This window comes from Polistes fuscatus, unplaced genomic scaffold, assembly GCF_010416935.1.
Source record: "Polistes fuscatus isolate 324 unplaced genomic scaffold, CU_Pfus_HIC Scaffold17, whole genome shotgun sequence".
Classification (NCBI taxonomy): domain Eukaryota; kingdom Metazoa; phylum Arthropoda; class Insecta; order Hymenoptera; family Vespidae; genus Polistes; species Polistes fuscatus.
The window spans coordinates 835153-854594 of NW_025113075.1; the positions used below are offsets into that span (position 1 = coordinate 835153).

Sequence of the window (19442 nt, forward strand, 5' to 3'; positions counted from 1 at the left end):
TTTCTCTACATATTATTTATATACGCGAGTATAAATATTTTCTACAAAAAAAAAATAATGAGAAATAGTAAAAATTTAGTAGGTCTTAGGTACGACGGAATATAAATAATACAAAGTAGAAAATATATAAGAAGAATTTGGCATATAAAAATAAAATAAAGTAAAACATTTCTCTCTGTTTTTATTTTAGAAAAAAAGGATGAAGAAAAGAAAAACATCGTACAGAGACGGAGAGATAAATTCGATGCAAAAGAAAAATGTATATACTATATTGTTAAAAAAAATAAATTTGCTCGAATCAATCGATTCTTCGATTAATTGTTGTAATAAAAAAGTAAATGAACGATTAATTTTGACTCGATGCACAATTAGGTTTCACGATTGTAAAGATAAAAACATTAATATTACAAGGGAAAGATAAAATTCTATAATTAAATTAGATTATTAGAGAAAGTGACGTAACGTAAAATATTACAAAATGGTAAGTATTCAAGAAGATTAAACAGAAATAACTTAAGGAAAGTAGAAATTCGTGTTATTTTATTGGATAAACAACTGCGAGAAAAATATAGGAAGAAAGAAATAAAGAAATAAATAAATAAAGAAATAAATAAAGAAAGAGAAAGAGAGTATACTCTACCCGGAAGTATAAAATCTAAAATCTAGCTTAGATCGAGCAAGGATAGAAATAGAAAGTGTAATCGGGACTGGAGCAACGACGTTTCTCACGATCGTTTTTCTATTTCTTTTTCTTTTTCTTTTTCCATTTGTTTTTTTCTAAGAGGAAAACTCTTATAACCCTTCGATATTAATTCGCGAAACGTCCTCTCTTATCGAGAAAGTTCGACTCGAATGATTCATCGCTCGTATGTCCGGTTTAAGAGAATATTTTTAACCCACTTACACAGTTAGGCTGTTAGTTGTTAAGATTTCAACGAAAAAAAATGGGAGAGGAAAGAAAAATACATTCGACGATTAGATAAACGTGTTCGAAGGAGTGGCACATTTAATACGCATCATCTCTTTTTCCTTTTTATTTTTTCTTTTTTATTTTTATTTTTATTTTCTTTTCTTATCTAAATACGCGCACGTAAGTTAATTATATTTTTTCTGCAATTAATTTCCTACCAATCTTAGAACTTAGTTGCATTATCCTGTGATTGCATTTGTAAAAATTATTTATGGTAATAAATTTATTTAATCATTTATATCAAGATTAGTAACATTTTAAGTAACACGTTTGCGTTTCTAGACTCGTTTCGTATTATCTTTTTAAGTTTCCTTTTTATTTAATAATAAAAAAAGACGAATAAAGAAAGAAATGAGAGGGAAGGGGGGGGAGGTGAGGAAAAAAATATTAACAGTTAACAGAAATGGTAATAAATATTTTAAAATGACGCGAGACGTACGCCTGACGAGTCGACGAGTAAAATCAGCTGTCAACGTTGAAAGTCAATCGTCAACTAACTCTCTCTCTCTCTCTTTCTTATTTTCTCAAAACGTTCCTGCTTGCCGCTGCTGTTTCCTAAGTCTGACGTTTAACAAGAATTTACATAGACACTTTAGAACCTGTTTGCTCGTACAAAACTGCATACGACGTGATTTAAATAAGCAAACCGCGTGCGTGTTGTCAATATCCTCACGTTCCTCTCTCGTTATTATATCGTTTTAAACTACGGATACTTTGTTTGGAATAATTTATATCAAAGAGAGAGAGAGAGAGAGAGAGAGAACTTTTAAAGAAAGAAACAATTTGATTCTGCTAGAATTCTCGATTACGGTAGAACGAAAACATAAATTCGTGCAGATTTCAAACTAACATTTTATACCTAAACTGTTCTATCTTCGTATCGTTTATAACATTTCAAAGTATTTTCTCGAATTGAAAACGAGTATGAAATTATTTTGAGCAAAGGCTCGGATACAAAAATATGAACGAGACTTGTTTAATTATTTGCATTAAAAATACGAATGAAACTTTCTTTTTTTTTTATACCCAAATTCGATAGATATAAATCATCGTTAACTTCGATTGCATTCGAGCCAAAGTAAACGATCCGAATTCGTGCCAATCGAACAAATTCAATTGTCGAACGTTTCGAGAAAGTAGATGTAGAAAGAAATAAAAATCAAAATAAAAAAAGAAATATATACTCGGTGGAGAGTGTGCGGAATGAAGTTAACGAAGGACACTCCGGGTGGAATGAAAAATGATAAAGCTAAGTTTACGGAAGGCCACTATAAGACGAATTTAGGTTTTGAAAGAAAGAAAGAAAGAGAGAGAGAGAGAGAGAGGATCATGCTTGTATCCAATTGGAACTCGAGAGGTAGGGTCAAGGTTTCAAATATTACGATCATTTAATTCGAAGGATAGCAAATCTTAGAATAAAATGTATTTTAGTCTCTTCGAAAATTGGGTCGACCGTGACATGTTTTATTTTCAATTTAATTCCACTGATTTATAGCACCTGTTCGGTCGTCTCCGGTCAACGACTGTATCCCGAATACATTTATATTAGTTTTGCATAAACGTTCTGTCGAAGAGAATACTTCTGTCAAAACTAAGAGAAATTAACAAATATTTGAGTAAAATTTTCGTTCGCAAAAAAAAAAAAAAAGAAAACAACGAGTCGTGGTTTGAAATTATTTTTCTCTTAATAAACCTTCAACTAATAGATAATAATTTTAGGAATTAAAAAAGAGAAGAACATTTGTTTAAACGAACCTCGAACGATTTACCTTTGAACAAAATTCTGAACGAAAAAAATGACGGTGCGTTATATTAAAAAAAAAGGAAAAAAAGTTTCGATCGGAATGACCTTTGAAGGATGCGAATCGAAGGATGCAAGGAGGAAGAATGAAAGGTAGGATAAAAATTAGGGTGTGTTGAAACATATATATACTTTGTTAAAGAGTATAGCAAAGAAACAAGAGATAAAACGGAGTATACCGTTGAGAGATGAGTGACTCGTGCGAGAGGAGGTCGAAAATAAGTGAGAAAGAGAGAAAGAAATAACGTGTATGTGTTGGTGAGGAAAAAAGGGAGAGAGAAAGAGAGAGAAATACCCAGTCACCCCTGGCTTTGGGTCGATACCACGACCTTGAGACGCGTCGCCGCCTTGGTACGCTCGAACAAACCTCGCTGCTTCTCGTAAAATGAGATTCAAGCTTGGACGCGTGTGTTACGGCATAACGTAGACAACAAAAAATACCCCATAATGCAATATTTAACATTTTCCCGATAGGTACTTTCCTAATTATTCGGAAATAATCACCATCAAAAATATAATTCACGCAAATGAAGGAAAATCAGATACACGACGAAGAGTATAAAACGTAAGAATAAAAATAGTTCACGGTATGGAAAAAGAAAAAATACCTTACCGTTGTCCCGTTTTCTATCATATTTCTTTTCTATTTCTTTTCTTTTTTTTTTTTGATTCAAAGCTTTCTAAAGAAAATAATGTGTACGGATATACCATGTGTGTGTACACTTACTTAAATAAAATCGTATAGATAGAAACTACTATAAGTACACTCGAGAAGACGATGATAACTAACATAAGCTTTACAAAGCGTACGAGGAATATGAAGAATAGAGATCTTATTGAAAGTTGCATTGAAAGACGACGATTCACGTTCTCGTATTTATCATTAGAAATCTTTTCTTCGCTGTGGTATAAAAAAAAAAAAAAAAATAAAAAAGAGAGAGATGGAAAGATCCGGGGGGCGGGATGAGGGGACGAGAGAGAGAGGTAGGGTCAGAGACAAATACAGCTTTCTAAGGAAGATAATCGATATGGAAAAAAGATGGGTTTAACGATCGAACAATTTATTCGAGTATTTCGTAGCTAGAAGTATTTTTTTTCATTTCGAAAATAAAAAAGAAGTTCGCGTCAGGGGTGGGGGACATAAATATGTATTATTATTTTGATCTAATAGAATTTAATCGGCGCCACGGTTCGAAAATCTATTTTTAAAAGCAAACGTTTTACGCGCAAACAACGCGTGGGGAAAATCTTTATCCGAGAAACGGGCAGCGTCATCTATTTATAGATCAAGACGTTCGAATAATGCCTCTCCAATTTGTTCCCTTCGGCCATTTTGAGTTGGTAGATGACGTCATCGACGTTTAGAAACGGAAGGAAGAATGGAGTATATTCGCCGCGTTTCATTTTGCGTATATATATATATATATATATATACACACACACACGTACACACAAATTCGGGAATAAATAATAGTCTCATCATGAATCGGATGTCAGACACCCACGACTAAGAGGAAAGGGGAATCCAACGTTTCGCTTACAAAAGAAATCATTTTGACCTGATTTTCTCCCGATCAATTCTCTTTTCCTCGACTCGAATTTTATCCCCGAACGATAACGAAAAAAACAAAATAAAGAACTGGCTATGTTTCTCTAAGGAAAAAAATAAAAATCCAATTACTGTTAAGTATCGGAATTAAAAGTCAACCGTTCGGCGCGTTAGAAAAATAACAAACGAAATAAAAAAACATAGAAAAGAGTTTAAAGAAACGTTTTAAACCTAGACGATAATGGACGTCGAAACGCGTTAGTCGTAACTTCAAATGATCATATTATTATTCTTTGCTTACTATTAGAAGTAAACTCTCTCAATAAGAGACGTAGAACAAACGACGATAAGCGGGATATAACTGTTTTAAGAGTTCTAACACGTTTCTATCTATGTTTTACGTATCTTTGAGAGAGATATCTGTGTGTGCGTGTATATATATATATGTTTTACAGGTGTGTTCGAGTGTATTCGTATTGCAACGAAGAAAAAAAAGGAAAAAGAAAGAGAGGAAAGAAAAAAACATTAAGTAAAAGAATAATATGTATTGTGAAAGAGTAAGAGAGTTAGAAAACGGAAATAAGAATATATATACGGATAGTTTAGTGCACACCATTTCCGGTCTGTGCTCACGTGTGCGTAAAGGCGTTACATAATGTTCGAGCGTGACGAACGGTGCGTGCCGATTCCATTCGATCCACGAGAAACACTATGAAAATTCACCTTCGGTTTTCTTCGGACGTCTCTACGTGAGATATTCAAACTTCTGGGTTAACCCACGTGATTAAAAAACTCGGCAAATGGATATTGACCTTATGGAACGGCACGAATTTTAATTTACATTTAGTCTGGGTTACCTTCAAGATCTCGTGAATTTCATTTTTCAAACTTTTATTTGCTATTTTCATATGAAATTATGCGACGTTTCAATTCAAATATTAAATAGACAAATGATCGTGCATATTATATTTATCCTAAATAAATGACATTTGTTGGCAATTATTTCGAAATTTGATATATCGGAATGTATTACGTAATATTCAATTGATGGTACGAAAAAATCAAGTTTGTCTATTTGTGTTTAAAAAACAAAAAGAGACAACAACAACAACTACGAGAGGTGTTGCCAATTACAGAAAAGTCTCCCGTGCGTCAGTCACACTCGAGCGCAATGCGGACTTTTCCTATCGTGGAAAAGTTTTCTTCTTTTCTTTTTATACACTTACGTGTACCTATATATATAAATGCATATGGTTGTGCTCTCTATGCCGTCAATGACACGGAGTAGTACCTTTTCATTTGCGATTTCTCACGTTCGTTCGTTCGTATCATTCTTTTCTTTTTGTTTTTACATGTCACACACTCTTCATTAGTAAATTCATCCTTACGTCATTCCTTATTTGAAAAAGAAAATTAACTCTTCCTCTGATTTATATGAATCGTTAATTCTATGTAATTTTTCTTTCTTTCCTTCTTCTTTTTTTTACGTTGAAACAAAATCGTATAAATACAAAGTCTCTGTTAATATGTAAAAAAAATATATCACGTTGACGTATAAATCCGTGCACTTTGTTAACCATCATTATATTTTTTTTATTTTGATATCATGCGAACATTAGTAGAACTATGATTAAAAGTTCACGTTTGTGTTACATTTTATTGGAAAAAAAAATTGTAGTGTATATTACGTATATTTTATTTTTTAAACACGATTCGAATTATATTACATTTTTTATCCGATTAAATATACGTTTTTCTATGAATTCGATTAATAATTTTTGTATTATTTTTTCTATAAAATTGTACGAGACCTATCGCACGATCATTTCTTTTGCCTAACGATTGATGATAACTTACGGTCATTCCCGTTACGTTAGATAAATAAAAAAAAGAATTGATGTCATCATCATCATCATCATCATCATTATCATCGCGACAACTTTGCCCTAATCTTCGTTTACTTGACCATTGAGAAATAAAAATGATATTCTTCCGATGATCTTTGATTGTTTTCTATCATTCAAATTTACGATAACGACGAGAACAAAAAAATATTGTATCAACTTCATAACAAATTTTCTTCTAATATTTCCATCGAATGAAAGATAAGATATGAAATTTATGCAAAGTTTTGTTTATTCGTATCGAATTATCGATAATGTCAAATTTTTGTCTAGACGAATTGTTAAGATCGATAAAAATTATACGATGTTCGTAAAAAAATTAGCAGAGATATATAATTTTAAATTGTATCTTTAAATCTTCACATACTTATATCAATCCTACACAAATTTCTGACAAAGTTTCTAACAAAGATAAAAAAACATAAAACCCTTTGCATATAACCCATATAAAGTTGTCAGCAACTATGAGTGCCCTTAATTATCGTCGTCGTCAAAGAAAAGAAAAAAAAAGGAAAACTTCAGAATTACTTAAATTAATTCAATCTCCGATTAAATTGTTCAACGCAAGAAGCACAAGACCCAGTTTAACGTTTAAAAGCATATTTTTGATATAGTAATTAATTCAAGCTGTAAAAAAAGAAAAAAGAAGGAAACGTACGAACGCGATGACGTCGGAGTCTGGCTTATTGGTGAAATGTTGTTAAACCTAACCGTACTGGGTTTTATGCGTCTCGCAGAATATCACCGTCTGACTCACCGATGCCGCGAATAAAAAAAGAAATGGCTTCCTCGCCTTTCGGGTAGTTCTTCTTCTCGTTGTTCCTCTTTTGTCCTTTTCTTCGACTCGTCCTCGATATCGAGTCGACGGTTCGAGGAGGAGCAGCACAATCGTGTGTCCTTAACAGGAGAAACCGGAACGCTCGAGGACAAGGTGCATCTCCTGAATTTTAGCTTGACTCAGGTTAACGGTATTTCGTTAAGTTTCAGGTTCTTCTATCGTGTCTACATCGCGTTACTTTTTCTTTACAAGTTGTCGGCCTCGTTTCCTTTTTATATTACATTTATTTGCCTTTTTTTCTTCTTTTTTCTCTTTCAATAAAGTTCAAACAATTTCTCAAATATTAATAAAATACATTAGAGTGTTTCATATAGTTTAAATAATTATTAATTAATCGAAGGAAATGTCTATAGTTGTCTAAAAGCTCGGAATATATGATCGGAGTACCGTCTTCCTCGAAATCCACCGTTAGACTGAGTCATTGTACTCCGCTAAAGTTTTTTCGTTAAGTGTTTTGTTTATACTACTTTCCGTACGTAGCGCATGTCTATAACGAGAATAATATTCCTAAAAAAGAGAATTCAAGTCTATAACCTTCTGATTTTAGTATTTTTATCTATTTTATGTAATTTTTTCCGCGCACCTGCGCAGCGATGACTTCGGGGTTACAATTTTCTTGTCGTATACATAGAGTGCATTATTTTGTTTTATTTACGATTCATTAAATTTACTCGCATAAAATTCTCTAACATTTTGTTTCTTTCGTAATTTTAGTCTTATCTTAATTTCGTTTCTTTATTATTATATTCGTCGAGATAAAAATTGTTGCTCGATAATGACGAAGCTTTGCCATTTATAATATACTTTTTATGTCCACGCATCCCAGAGCAACATATTGTCTCTTAGCAGAGTGTTTTATTCGAATAATAAACGAGAAAGTCGACAATATTGAACTTTTACCTTTAACAATAACGTTTTAAACTTTATTACTTACTTAACGTTCCTTCGACCTTCCGTTTCCTCGTACGAGGTCACATTTTATGCAGATTCCAGAAAGAACGGTAGTTCTTTCTTTCTACGATCTCGTTAACGCGTGCACTGCATTGCTAAAGTAAATCGCATATATACGGGGGGGTATATTGTATTTTTTTAATTATTATTATTATACGTTCAAGTAAGCAATTGTTTAATTTAACAAATTTTTGTTCTTTCTCTATTTCATATCTTTGAACTTTTATCTTTCGCAATAGTAGTCGCAGTCGTTAGATTCGTGCGTGACGAAACTCAATAATTCTTGCATTGTATGCATACGTGTGTTTGTATTGCTTATGTGTGTTCGTAAGTTATCGTTGTTCGCGCGCCGAATGCATTTTTATCTGCTCGTACTTGAAGGAAAATAACGATCGTGAACGTTGGCAAAGGAAGATCGTAACTTTCCGATTATCGTCAATTTTATTTCAATGATTTTTTTTTTATTTTTTAAAGCTACGAATCAAATTGACCGAAAACTTTCTAAACGTATTAACGAATGTTCAATATTTTGGGATAAGATATTACGATGAAATTTGTTCCTTCGAAATTCGGACGAATGGATCTACGATTTAAAAAAAAAAATATATATATATCGAGAAGAGTCCGTTAAAAAAAAAGATTTATCGATGTTTTCTACTCTCTCTCTCTCTCTTTCTTTCTTTCTTTCCATCTTCCATGTAAAAGTAGTTTTCACCGTTCTTCTTATACGTCTTGTAAGATCGAATCGGGAACTTATTGCAACGAGTCCGATCGTATCTCTCGGATAAATCGAAACACCTATCTTGTAAAACGTTCTCATTGAATCGTGACGCGATACGGAAAGATATTCGACGTAAATTAAGATAGCCATGTTACCTTTTGTGAAAGTGGATACACCACTACCACCGTCAAACGTTACAAACTTAAGATTCTACATCCTAAATGATATTACTTTTACAACGAGAAAATTCACCCACACCGAAGTTTCAAAGATAAATTCATTCCACTTCTCAATTGGCTAAAAACCACGGAGAATAAAATTGCTATCAATTCGATCAGGGGGTGTACAACCCCTAAAATGAGAGACACTGTTCTAATCGAATCAATCACACTTCAAATTGGATTATTATTATTCTCTTTCTTCTTCTTCTTCTTCTTCTTCTTCTTCTTCTTCCTTTCATGTCGTATATCATAAGAAATATTCGATAGTAGCATGACTCTTGAAATAGGCATGATGTCATTGCGAAAAAACTAAAGGATACAATCTTGGTTCTCTCAGGATGCGTTTTTCGGTCACGTTTTACTTTTTTTTTTTGTCGAGAGAAAGAGAAAGAATAACGATGTATTTAATAATGTTAACAATTAAGTATCTTCGTACATTACTGCGTTGTCTCTTCAATGTCACTCGTAATCTTCTTTTTAATTTTACATAAAAAAAAGAAACTTATTCCAATTTGAACGAAAAATAAATTCTACTCGTTTTAAGATAAATTATATACATATATATATGTATAATTATTATTATTATTATATATATATATTAATTATAATATATATTATTATATATAATATTATATTATTAAATATAATATTATATTATATATATATTAATTATAATATATATATATATATATATATATATATATATATATTTTTTGTTAATTAATTATCGAACGCGGAAAAAAAGAAGAAAATTCGTTCCGATTGTTCTAAGGTTAATTTGTAAAATAGTAAAAAGAAAAAAAAAAAGAAAAAAGGTAAAAATAATTTGGTTAAAAGAAGTTTGCGGAACGACGTGGTTGGTTGACGATGGAGAACGGGCATATCAGATCGTGTTGTTAGCTGGAAGTGATCGTAATCTTGTTACAACCGGCACTGACGTCACTGCCGGAAGAATACTTATTCGCGAACGCTACTCACACTTTTTTCCAACAACAACCTGCCCTCAATAGGTTTACCTTTAGCGAGAAAGTCTAACTCGGCTTTTGCTCTTTGTGTGCTATTCTTTATCGTAAATAATAAATCACCTATTTTTCCTAGATCTATCTTCGAAGATAGATTTTCCCCATTTAAAAAGTGACTTCATTTCAATTTTATTTACGCATATGTAGTACAATTTAACAATTATATTATTATTTACATATTTTATTTCAAATTAATTGGTTCCAGTAATTCCATTGGTTTTTTCTTTAAAACGTCGAGGAATAATTTTAATATGATATTAAAAAATTGACATGGCACAAATGAAATGTTTAACAAAGTTATATTTACTTGATTATACTACAAAAGAAGATAAGTAAATAAAAGAAAAATCAAATATTCTTAACGATGCAAGATATACGGGAAAGTATACTAACTCTTAAGTACTTCAAAGTAAAACTTTGAAATCTACCGAGAACTCGAGCTCTAAATTCTAAATTGTTTGTGTACGGTAAAAGTTGAATATCTTCGCAAACGCATACACCCTCGCGCAAATTGTAGAGTATCATTATTTCTTCCTTCTTATTTTATTTCATTTCGTAGGTGGATAAAAATTGTTTTTATTTTATATCATATATTCCATTGGAGATTGAAAGATATTCTTTACGAACAAAATTCGTTGTTAAATGTTACCTCTACAATTTTGTACCACTTTGCTTTTTATTATACTTCACGAAAGAATGGAATATCGGAAATGAATTTTTCGATTACTCGAAGATGAAACTTTTAACTTAATTGGCCAGTACTTATTTTGTACTTTTCTTTTCCAGAAGGAATTCAAACTATTTCTTTATGGTTACGCGTCCGTCCACGTGTATGTGTGTATGTATGTGTGTGTGTGAGTATATTAAAAAGTGCCGCACCTTTGAGGACTCCTGAGAATTACGTACAACGGTTGTTAAGCGCGCAAAATAACGATGACGAAATAAGAACGTGTAAGGCTCGAGTTCCGGGGCACGAAAATGAAATAGAACCTGTAAAAGGTAACGTTTATTTTCGTGTTATATGATCGCGAGATTAAATACGTACTGGTATAATATGAAATATTGTTTTGAAGTTTGTTCATTTTAATCTGCTTTGTTTTTCTAACGATATGATACTTGAACATTTCTAAAATCCCAATTACATGATATTAAAAATAATGAAAATATTTCAACGATGAGTTTCTTCCGTTCTAACGTAATTTAGAAAAAAAGTACATTTTATTTATTGTAATTCTAACTGTAGTACACCAATAAATTCTAATAAAATTCTTGGATACACGTTGATAAGAAAATTTTTGAACGAAATTAGAGCTTGTTTATTACAAAGGAGATTAAAACAAATACTAGAAAACAAAGAGGTAATTAAATACCGATAAGAGTTTGATTAAATCGGATTAACGAGTCAAATTACGATCACGCCTAAGTTCATTTTAAACTGCAAATATTCAGTTGGGAAGTATGTTAGGATGACGTCACTGTTGAAAATCACTTAACATTAGATGCTTTTGCGAGAGCTTAACGAATGGAACTTAAAAGCAGGGTTCGTTAACCCGTGCGTTTCTCGTATCAACGAACCGACAATATTAGAACGAACAAACTAAATACCGACGGTCTGTGCAATGTTAGCAAAGTCTAATTAAATATTCTTAACTATTCCGAATTTACTACGAACAAAAATTCTCATCTATTTGCAATCTTTCATCTTTGCCAATAAAAATGAATATTCGTATTCCTAAAAGTTGACTAAATATAATCGAAAAAAAATTCCACTTATTAATCGAGGAAAAAAAATTCCAGAAGTAAGGCTCGTTGACCTGAAAAACTAAAGAAAAAAACAACAATAAAAGATTGGAATATTACAACGGGGAGATACGAAAATCAATTAAAATCTATCATCTAAGATAATCGCGATGGATAAGAAATCGAACATTAATCGATAGAATATTTCCTATGAAAAGAATTGTATTTCTTTTTTCCGTAAGTTTTCTCATTTTATATAACGATGATCTAACCAAGTTGATAACTTTATCGTAAGTCTTTATCTGATAAAAGTGGTAACTGTTTGCAAACACGTTGTTTCTCTGACGTTCGTATAGCGGTCCGATAAATTGGACGTGTTTCGCGTCTCTTTTCGTGATTCAATTTTATTGGCATTCGCGTAAATGTATTTTCGTCCATGCGTGTTTACAATTCGTCGAGACGCATTAGCGGTTTGCCAAGCTTTAATTCACCCATAACACTTAGCGAGATACAAATTCCATCATCTACGTCGGTTTAATCATTCGATGCTCGCTGCAGGAATCCACCTAGATAAAAGAAAGAAAGAAAGAAAGAAAGAAAAAAAGAAAAAGAAAGGAAGAAAGAGAGAGTTTAACATCTTGAAATCGTCGTTCAAGGTCCTTCTCGTCATCTTCTCTTTCACGATCATCTCTCTTTCACGTTTTTCCTAAAGCGTAATAATAATCTTATTTTTATCCTTCTCCGCTATCCTTCTCTTTCTTTATTTGTTCAATTATTTGACAAATTTATAAACGACAAATCGAATAGAAATACTCGCGACAGGTAATTTGATTTAAAATCAAAAAATAAAGAATTGAGAGAGAGAGAAGGGTCAAATACCGAACGAGATATCTCAACCCTTCGTACTTTTGAAGGAATGAAAAGAGGAGAGGTAAAAAAAAAAAGAAAAGAAAGGAAAAAAAGGGCCTTGGTGTTCCGATGGAAGCCCCGGGCCTATTCGCGGCCAACTTGAATATGGTTCTTTGTTTCGGTGTACAATGCAGGACACGGAGCAGAAATTATGCAGGAAGTCGTCGTCTCTCTGTACGTACTATGCACGTAATATCCACTTTTAACTCTTTCATATACCGGGTGATCATACAATTTTACACCCACAACCGTACTATACGAAATTATTTAAAAAATAAACTTAAATTTCGACGTTAATTACTTTATTCGAATAAAAAATTCTTTATTACGAATATACAGATATATTTACTTTGTTTTTACTTTCAAACAAATATTTACAAATCGTCGAATGATTATTTTTAATCGACGCCTCGTGTTTCGTGTTTTCGTTTTTGTAATGAAACTTATTAAATTTCATCAGAAATATTATCTCGAAGCAATTAATATTGACCTTGGTCGACATATCGATACCGCATCCAATTTTATCTCTCTCTTTCTCTCTTACAAATAAAAGAAGAAAAAAAAAGAAAAAAAAAAGCAAAAAATGTAACTTAATCTACTCATCAATGTCAAGTTGCAATAAAAAAATAAATACACAATTAACGCGCCCGTGAAACCTTGCTATATAAAAAGGTAAAAGATAAGAATCGTGATTTGTTTATCTTTCAAGTAGATACGAACTTTATCTAATTTTATTTCTAATCTAAAAGAAGATAATAAAAAAAAATAAAAATAAAAAATCTACGTTTATTATATCATCTTACTCCATTTTGTTTTGACTTTGGTAATGCGTTGAAATTAGATAAAATAACGATACGATGCATCATTTCTAAAATGATTCGATTTATTCGATTTTTACGTAAACGATTTGAAACTTTTACCCGTCAGTGTATACGACGAGCATAGAAACACACGGAGAACGAGCGTGACCTAGTTAAATTCGTTACAGTACGCAACATTAACCTACTTCTGTCCTGCTCAACACATTTCTTTACGGGTTTGTTCTATGGGCCACCCGTTATTAAACAATATTTATTTTTTCCCTCGGAAATAGCACGGTAAAAAAAAAGGAGAAAAAAAAAAGGATCCTTAGTAAAACTCGCGTGTTTCTGCTTTTATCGGAACACACGTACAAACACACACACACACATACACACAATTGTGCACACGGGGTGATTCACCTGTACTATTCGATGTGCTATTTTTATTACTTTTTAACTAAATAATGCAAAGTTAACACGCTACCTTACGTTTGTTGCTATTTTATTTATTTTATCGAGATATTAGGATCACTTTGAAATAATAAATGAAATGTTTTATAGATACACGCAAATAAAATTTCAATAAGGAAAAGCACTTAAATTTATATTTCGAATTTCAAATTAGACATTTAAAAACCGGTCTTGGTACTACGTTCAATGTTACGATTACACAAGAATATTAATATTACGTTGATATTATCACGAGTATCTTTTATTTTCGATCAACAACAAATAAAAAAATGAAAGAAACAAATAGAATACTTAATTTGATTTATAGGAGGAAAACAAAAAAAAATAATTCCTCTGGCAAAAATGTTGTTTAATTGAAAACATAAAAAAACAGGTTGAACGAGAAGTAAAAAATTATTGACGAAAGAAAAGAAGAAACAAAAAGAAGAGTTGAATATATTTTATTGTCATCTCGTAATAAAAATGTTGTTAAGAAATGCGAATAAAGTATCCATAGCGTATCACTTTATAGATTACTATATCTTTCGAAGCTGGATGCGTCAGTTGTATGACGATCATGTGACTAACTATATTTATATATATATGTGTGTATGTGTGTGTACGTGCATACCACAAACTCTATACAACGACCACGCATCTCTAATCACGACCACAGAAATTTAATAATGTTTTACTCGACCTTGCCCTTGCTAACGAGAAAGAAACTCCTTCTCTTTCTTTCACTTTCCTCACTCATCGTTTTTAAATGAAATCACAATGACGTCTTACGAGGATCAAATGAAAGAGCACAAACTGATGAGATAAAGAATAAAACGTAATTGTATCCTACGAGTATGCTAGGAATTGATCCTTAAGTTATTTCTTATCATTGATGAAAATATTCTTCGCGAATCAATGCGCGTGTATTTCTTATTGTTTCGCGTATCATAAATAAATAATCTGTGTGTGTGTGTGTGTGTATAAGGGTTCATGTTTTTTACGAATATCTATACGTGTCGTTGATTATAAACGTATATGGTTTTACGCGTGTATGCGTTTCATTCTTGTTATTATAGGTGTCCCCGTGTCTGATGCATATGCGTTCACGATTTTTAGGTGTGTACCGTAGTACTTTTTTATAGGTGTGCGTATTTTTCAATCTCTCTCTTTCTTTCACTCGTTTTCGACGATGAGTCATTATGGACAGCTGCCAGGCTCGCTCGACAATATTTTTGTTCAACTCTTTTCGTCCAACGCGAGTTACCCACGAGGTTAAATATGAATTTTTTCTTTCTAACCGTTCGTTCGTTCGATCGATCGATCCATCGTTTGATCGAATGATCCAGTTTATTTTTTTTTGTAACATCTCCCGATTAAACTCTCGCAATTAAGTATTTCATTATTTCATTTTATTACTGCGGATGTGTTCGTTTTTTTTTTTTCACCTTTCTTTTTTCGCAAATAAGAAATTGTTCGAGTTGATAATTTTTTGTGTATTTCTTTTTCAATTGTCAACGATAAAAATCGTAACTGATATTACGAATGGTCGGTCGGCTTTCTTTTTACGCATTTGAATAAAAAATACAACCTTGAAAATGGTCAATTTTAATCTACAAAATAACTCGAATTATTTCTACCATCGCGAACTACTACTGACTACTGGCAATTATATTTCTAACCGATTATTTGATAATTCATGACAGAATGAAAATTACAAACGTTTATTAAAAATGGACGGTCGTTTGAAAAATGAAATGTAATGATTCCTGGGAACGAGTCAATAAATGTCTGTCATACACTCGCGTAATTATATTCATCGTAAATTTTTTCTGCAATCGTTAAGAAAAGATTATTAAAATAAAAGAAAAAGACATTTGTATAAAATGTATTAACAAAATCACGTGAGTTTTGAAAAGGAAATAAGAAGGAAAAAAATGAAAAAAAAAAAAAACAAGAAATATTATAAATTTGAAGATTTCCACTTGTCGACTCATCGTTGGCATGGTCAGAACAAATTAGTATTGGTTCGTGTCAGTGAGCTACCATTGCCCAAGTTTCTTTATCTTTAGCACGAAAAGTGACTTTTGAAATAATGACACACTGATATATCCTATCGTTCGAAAGCGCAACGATCGAACTTCCTGTTGAAATAAAGTTTTACTCTTGCGCGTTGTCTTTTCCGTTCGGTGTTCCAGTTTATTAAACGACCATTCTCGCACGAACATTAATATTATATACAATATGCGATACTTCCTGTCTCTTGTATATATTATTCTATTTCTTCTTTTTCTTTTTTATTCCTCTCTATAATAAAAAACTATTTTTCAACATAGATAACATTTTACGGTTGGAGGATATGCACGCGTACAGGGTGACTCACATCATCGTTTCGATGTCTCCAATAACTTTGATATTAAACGTATAATATAATAATGTAATTGTTTCATAAAAAGAAAACAACGTTGGATGAGTTATCGATAAAAACAAAATGATAGGTTTGTTTTCTATCGAAAAATTATCTTATTCGATACTTTGAAAAAATGAATCTTATTTGATACTTAACACAAAATTTGTTTCCCAATTTTGTACTCTAAAAAAGTTACGCAATTTTTCCATTTAATGACATTTTATTTGACGCATAATTTAAAAGTTATTAGAGATGCGAAAAAGATAAATGAATCATGCTGTATACGTGGGCGCATATATATCGGTAGAGTAAGAAGTAAGTTTTCAATTCGAAATAGATTAGAATTGAGGTGGAAGTAAGTCGTGCTAAGCATAGCTAAGAAAAGTAACGTCGTCGATCTTCGTGAGAGTAAATCTAGTTAGGAGTATTTAATGGAAGGAATTTGTACGCGTGAGTACGTTTCGCGGTCGTTAATAGTTATGCGTGAGTAAGTAGCACTTTTAGCAATTCACTTTGCGACGAGCACGTGGCTTTCGCTAGAACGGAAATCGCGTCTCGTATATATCTACATCGTAACTATACATAATTAGAAAAGAAAAAACGTTGTTTTACTTTGTTTTGCCTTTTTTTTTTTTTTTTTTGATAAAAATCGATCGAACATCTTGAAAAATTTTCCGGAAGGGGCGAGGGGGGGAATAGAGCATAAAAAAGAGAAGAATGATATTTAAAGGACTTTCGAACGATCAAAGTTATACATTTGTTGGTAATCGATTGAAAAATTACGTGACAAATAAAGTATCGAAAATGGCGGTTGCACGAAAGCTTGTAAATTTGCGACAAACGCGATACCACGAGAAACCGAATCGCGAATTTATGAGAGTTACGAAATTTGAAATGCATTCGACCAAGACCTAAGGAACTGTACAAAAAAAGAAAAAGAAAAGGGAAAAAAAATAACAACCCCCTTGCATTCGAGGTTGGCAGAGTTTTTTTGTCGTTGGTGTCTGCGGTTAAGCGGACAGTTTCGTTCAAATAAATTTGATATCCCATGGTTAATACGAGTTTGACGCGTCTGGTGCGAACGGACGATACGACATATACTAGATAAAAAGGCGGAATAATAATCGTTTGTAAGATGCAGTTGTAAATGCAGCTGTAAATGCAGTTGTCGCGAGGCTGTGAGCAAAATAAAGAGAAAAAAAAGAGAAAAAAAAGGGAAAAAAAGAGAAAAATATCGATAACTGACCTTTCCTGCGGCCGAACGGTCCGAAGAAGGTGCCGTTCTTGCCGATGACGTTATCGTCGATGTACTTGAGCAGCTTGCTCGTGTCTTCCCCTTTCTTCGAAGCAATCGACTTTACGGGGCGTGGCGTAGGGATCCTTTGAGGAATGCCGCCTGCAGCAGCGGTGCAGCCACCGGCACCAAAAACACCAGCTATGTTGGAAGAAGCCACCGTAGAATTATAAACAACGGGAGGACCACCTCCGGAAATTGCAGTCGTTGTATTGGACGATGCAACGATACTCGGATTGTTGCTGATATTCGTAATATTTTCCAAATTGCCGGTATTCGATGTATTAACGTTAGTATTGTTATAGTTAGTAGTTTGCTGCGAGGATACGAGCAATACGTTGTTGGTCGTTTGAATGGTCTGCGAGAGGGCGCAACTTGGAACAGCGCCGTTGTTCGGAGAAGGACAGGTATTCTCCTCCGCCAACGAGCTGATCCTCCTCTGAGATCCGCTCCAACTCTTCCCGGACGAGATCTTTACCGAGCAGCTCATTATCTCATAATAATAATAAACGTGCTCTCTGGGCGCATAGTAAGCGCTTCCTTTCAAATATTTCACACAATTATCAACGAAAATATCGAACTAACTCGCACGACACTTTTTTTTACCAATCTAACGAGAACCCAACGCATATATGTGATGTATGTTTCTCTGTGACCGTGTGTGTATATGTGTGCGCGTGTATGTATGACAGAGAGATGGACAGACCTCGGTGTGACACCACCAGTAGTGTTATATAAATCGATCTTTTCGTTAGGAGATAAAAGTTAACACGCAGGATCTTCCTCCCCTCCAATTTTCCTCCTCCTCTTTCCACTTAGAATTCTTCTTCTTCTTCTTCTTCCCATTCTCTCGATCAATCCCACCTCGATCCGCGTTCGATTATTTCTATACCGTACAAATCTTTAACTTCGAAAACAACAAAATTTACGCGAAAGACGAATCACCTTTTTCTATTTTTCAGTTCCCCCTGGATAAATATTCATTTATCGACACTCAAACGAAACCGTAAAGAAAAAATATTCATACACCCCCTCGACTACTTCTTCGAAACTTTTTCTCAAATATTGTTCTTTTTTTTTAAACACTTTCCACGATCGAAATCGCGATCTTCGAGTAATCGATCGTTGTTGATTTTCTTGTTGTTTTTGTTGTTGTTGTTGTAGTTAATTTTAATTGATACCACGATTAAAAACGCGATAGAAAAAGCTCGTTAAACGCGAATACGTTTGATATTAAATATTATATTTATATATATCGTTTTTTTTTTTTTTTTTTTGTTGACTCCGATCAAAATGGGGAGAAAAAATGAAATAAAGATAGAGATAAAGAAGGAGAGAAGAGAGAATAAAATGCAACCGCGCGATATATAGTTGTGACCTCTCGAAGTGCTAAGACGAGACTGAATGTCTGGCGGGCGATGGGCTGCCCGGTTCGCCAATGACGTCACTCCAATACGCAGGCGCCCGAGAGTCTCCTCGCTTCGCCACGGGCGTATCTTACGCTCTGGGGCTCGGTAATACGTGTTGCCGTGGAAACTTGCGAGTGCAAATTAATACTAAACCTATATCTATATATATATATATGTGTGTGTGTGTATACCAGGGACCGATCAAATCAAAGATATTTTTATACATTTATTTTCCTTTTTTTTTTTGGTCATTAGAAATTTCATTAGAAATTCTCTTTCCATTATTAATTATTTTTTATTATTTATTATTACTATTTTTGGTCATTACTTTTTGACGAATATATTCGTATATATTTTATTTTTCAATATTTTCTCAAAATATATTATTGTTTATAATATTAAGTTTTTCTGCTCTATTACCTTCTTCCATCACTCAAGAAGCCTCATTACGCCCTA

At 32.8% G+C, this 19442-nt stretch overlaps 1 protein-coding gene across 1 annotated transcript in view; it reads right to left on the reverse strand.

The window, feature by feature from the left end:
• LOC122515247 overlaps positions 1-19125 on the reverse strand; it is a 49259-nt gene extending 30134 nt beyond the window's left edge. The window contains exon 1 of the mRNA XM_043632524.1: positions 17530-19125. Coding sequence (XP_043488459.1) covers positions 17530-18067 — 538 coding nt within the window. The 5' untranslated portion in view covers positions 18068-19125. The remainder of the gene's footprint in view (positions 1-17529) is intronic.
• Between the last annotated feature and the right edge of the window lie 317 nt (positions 19126-19442).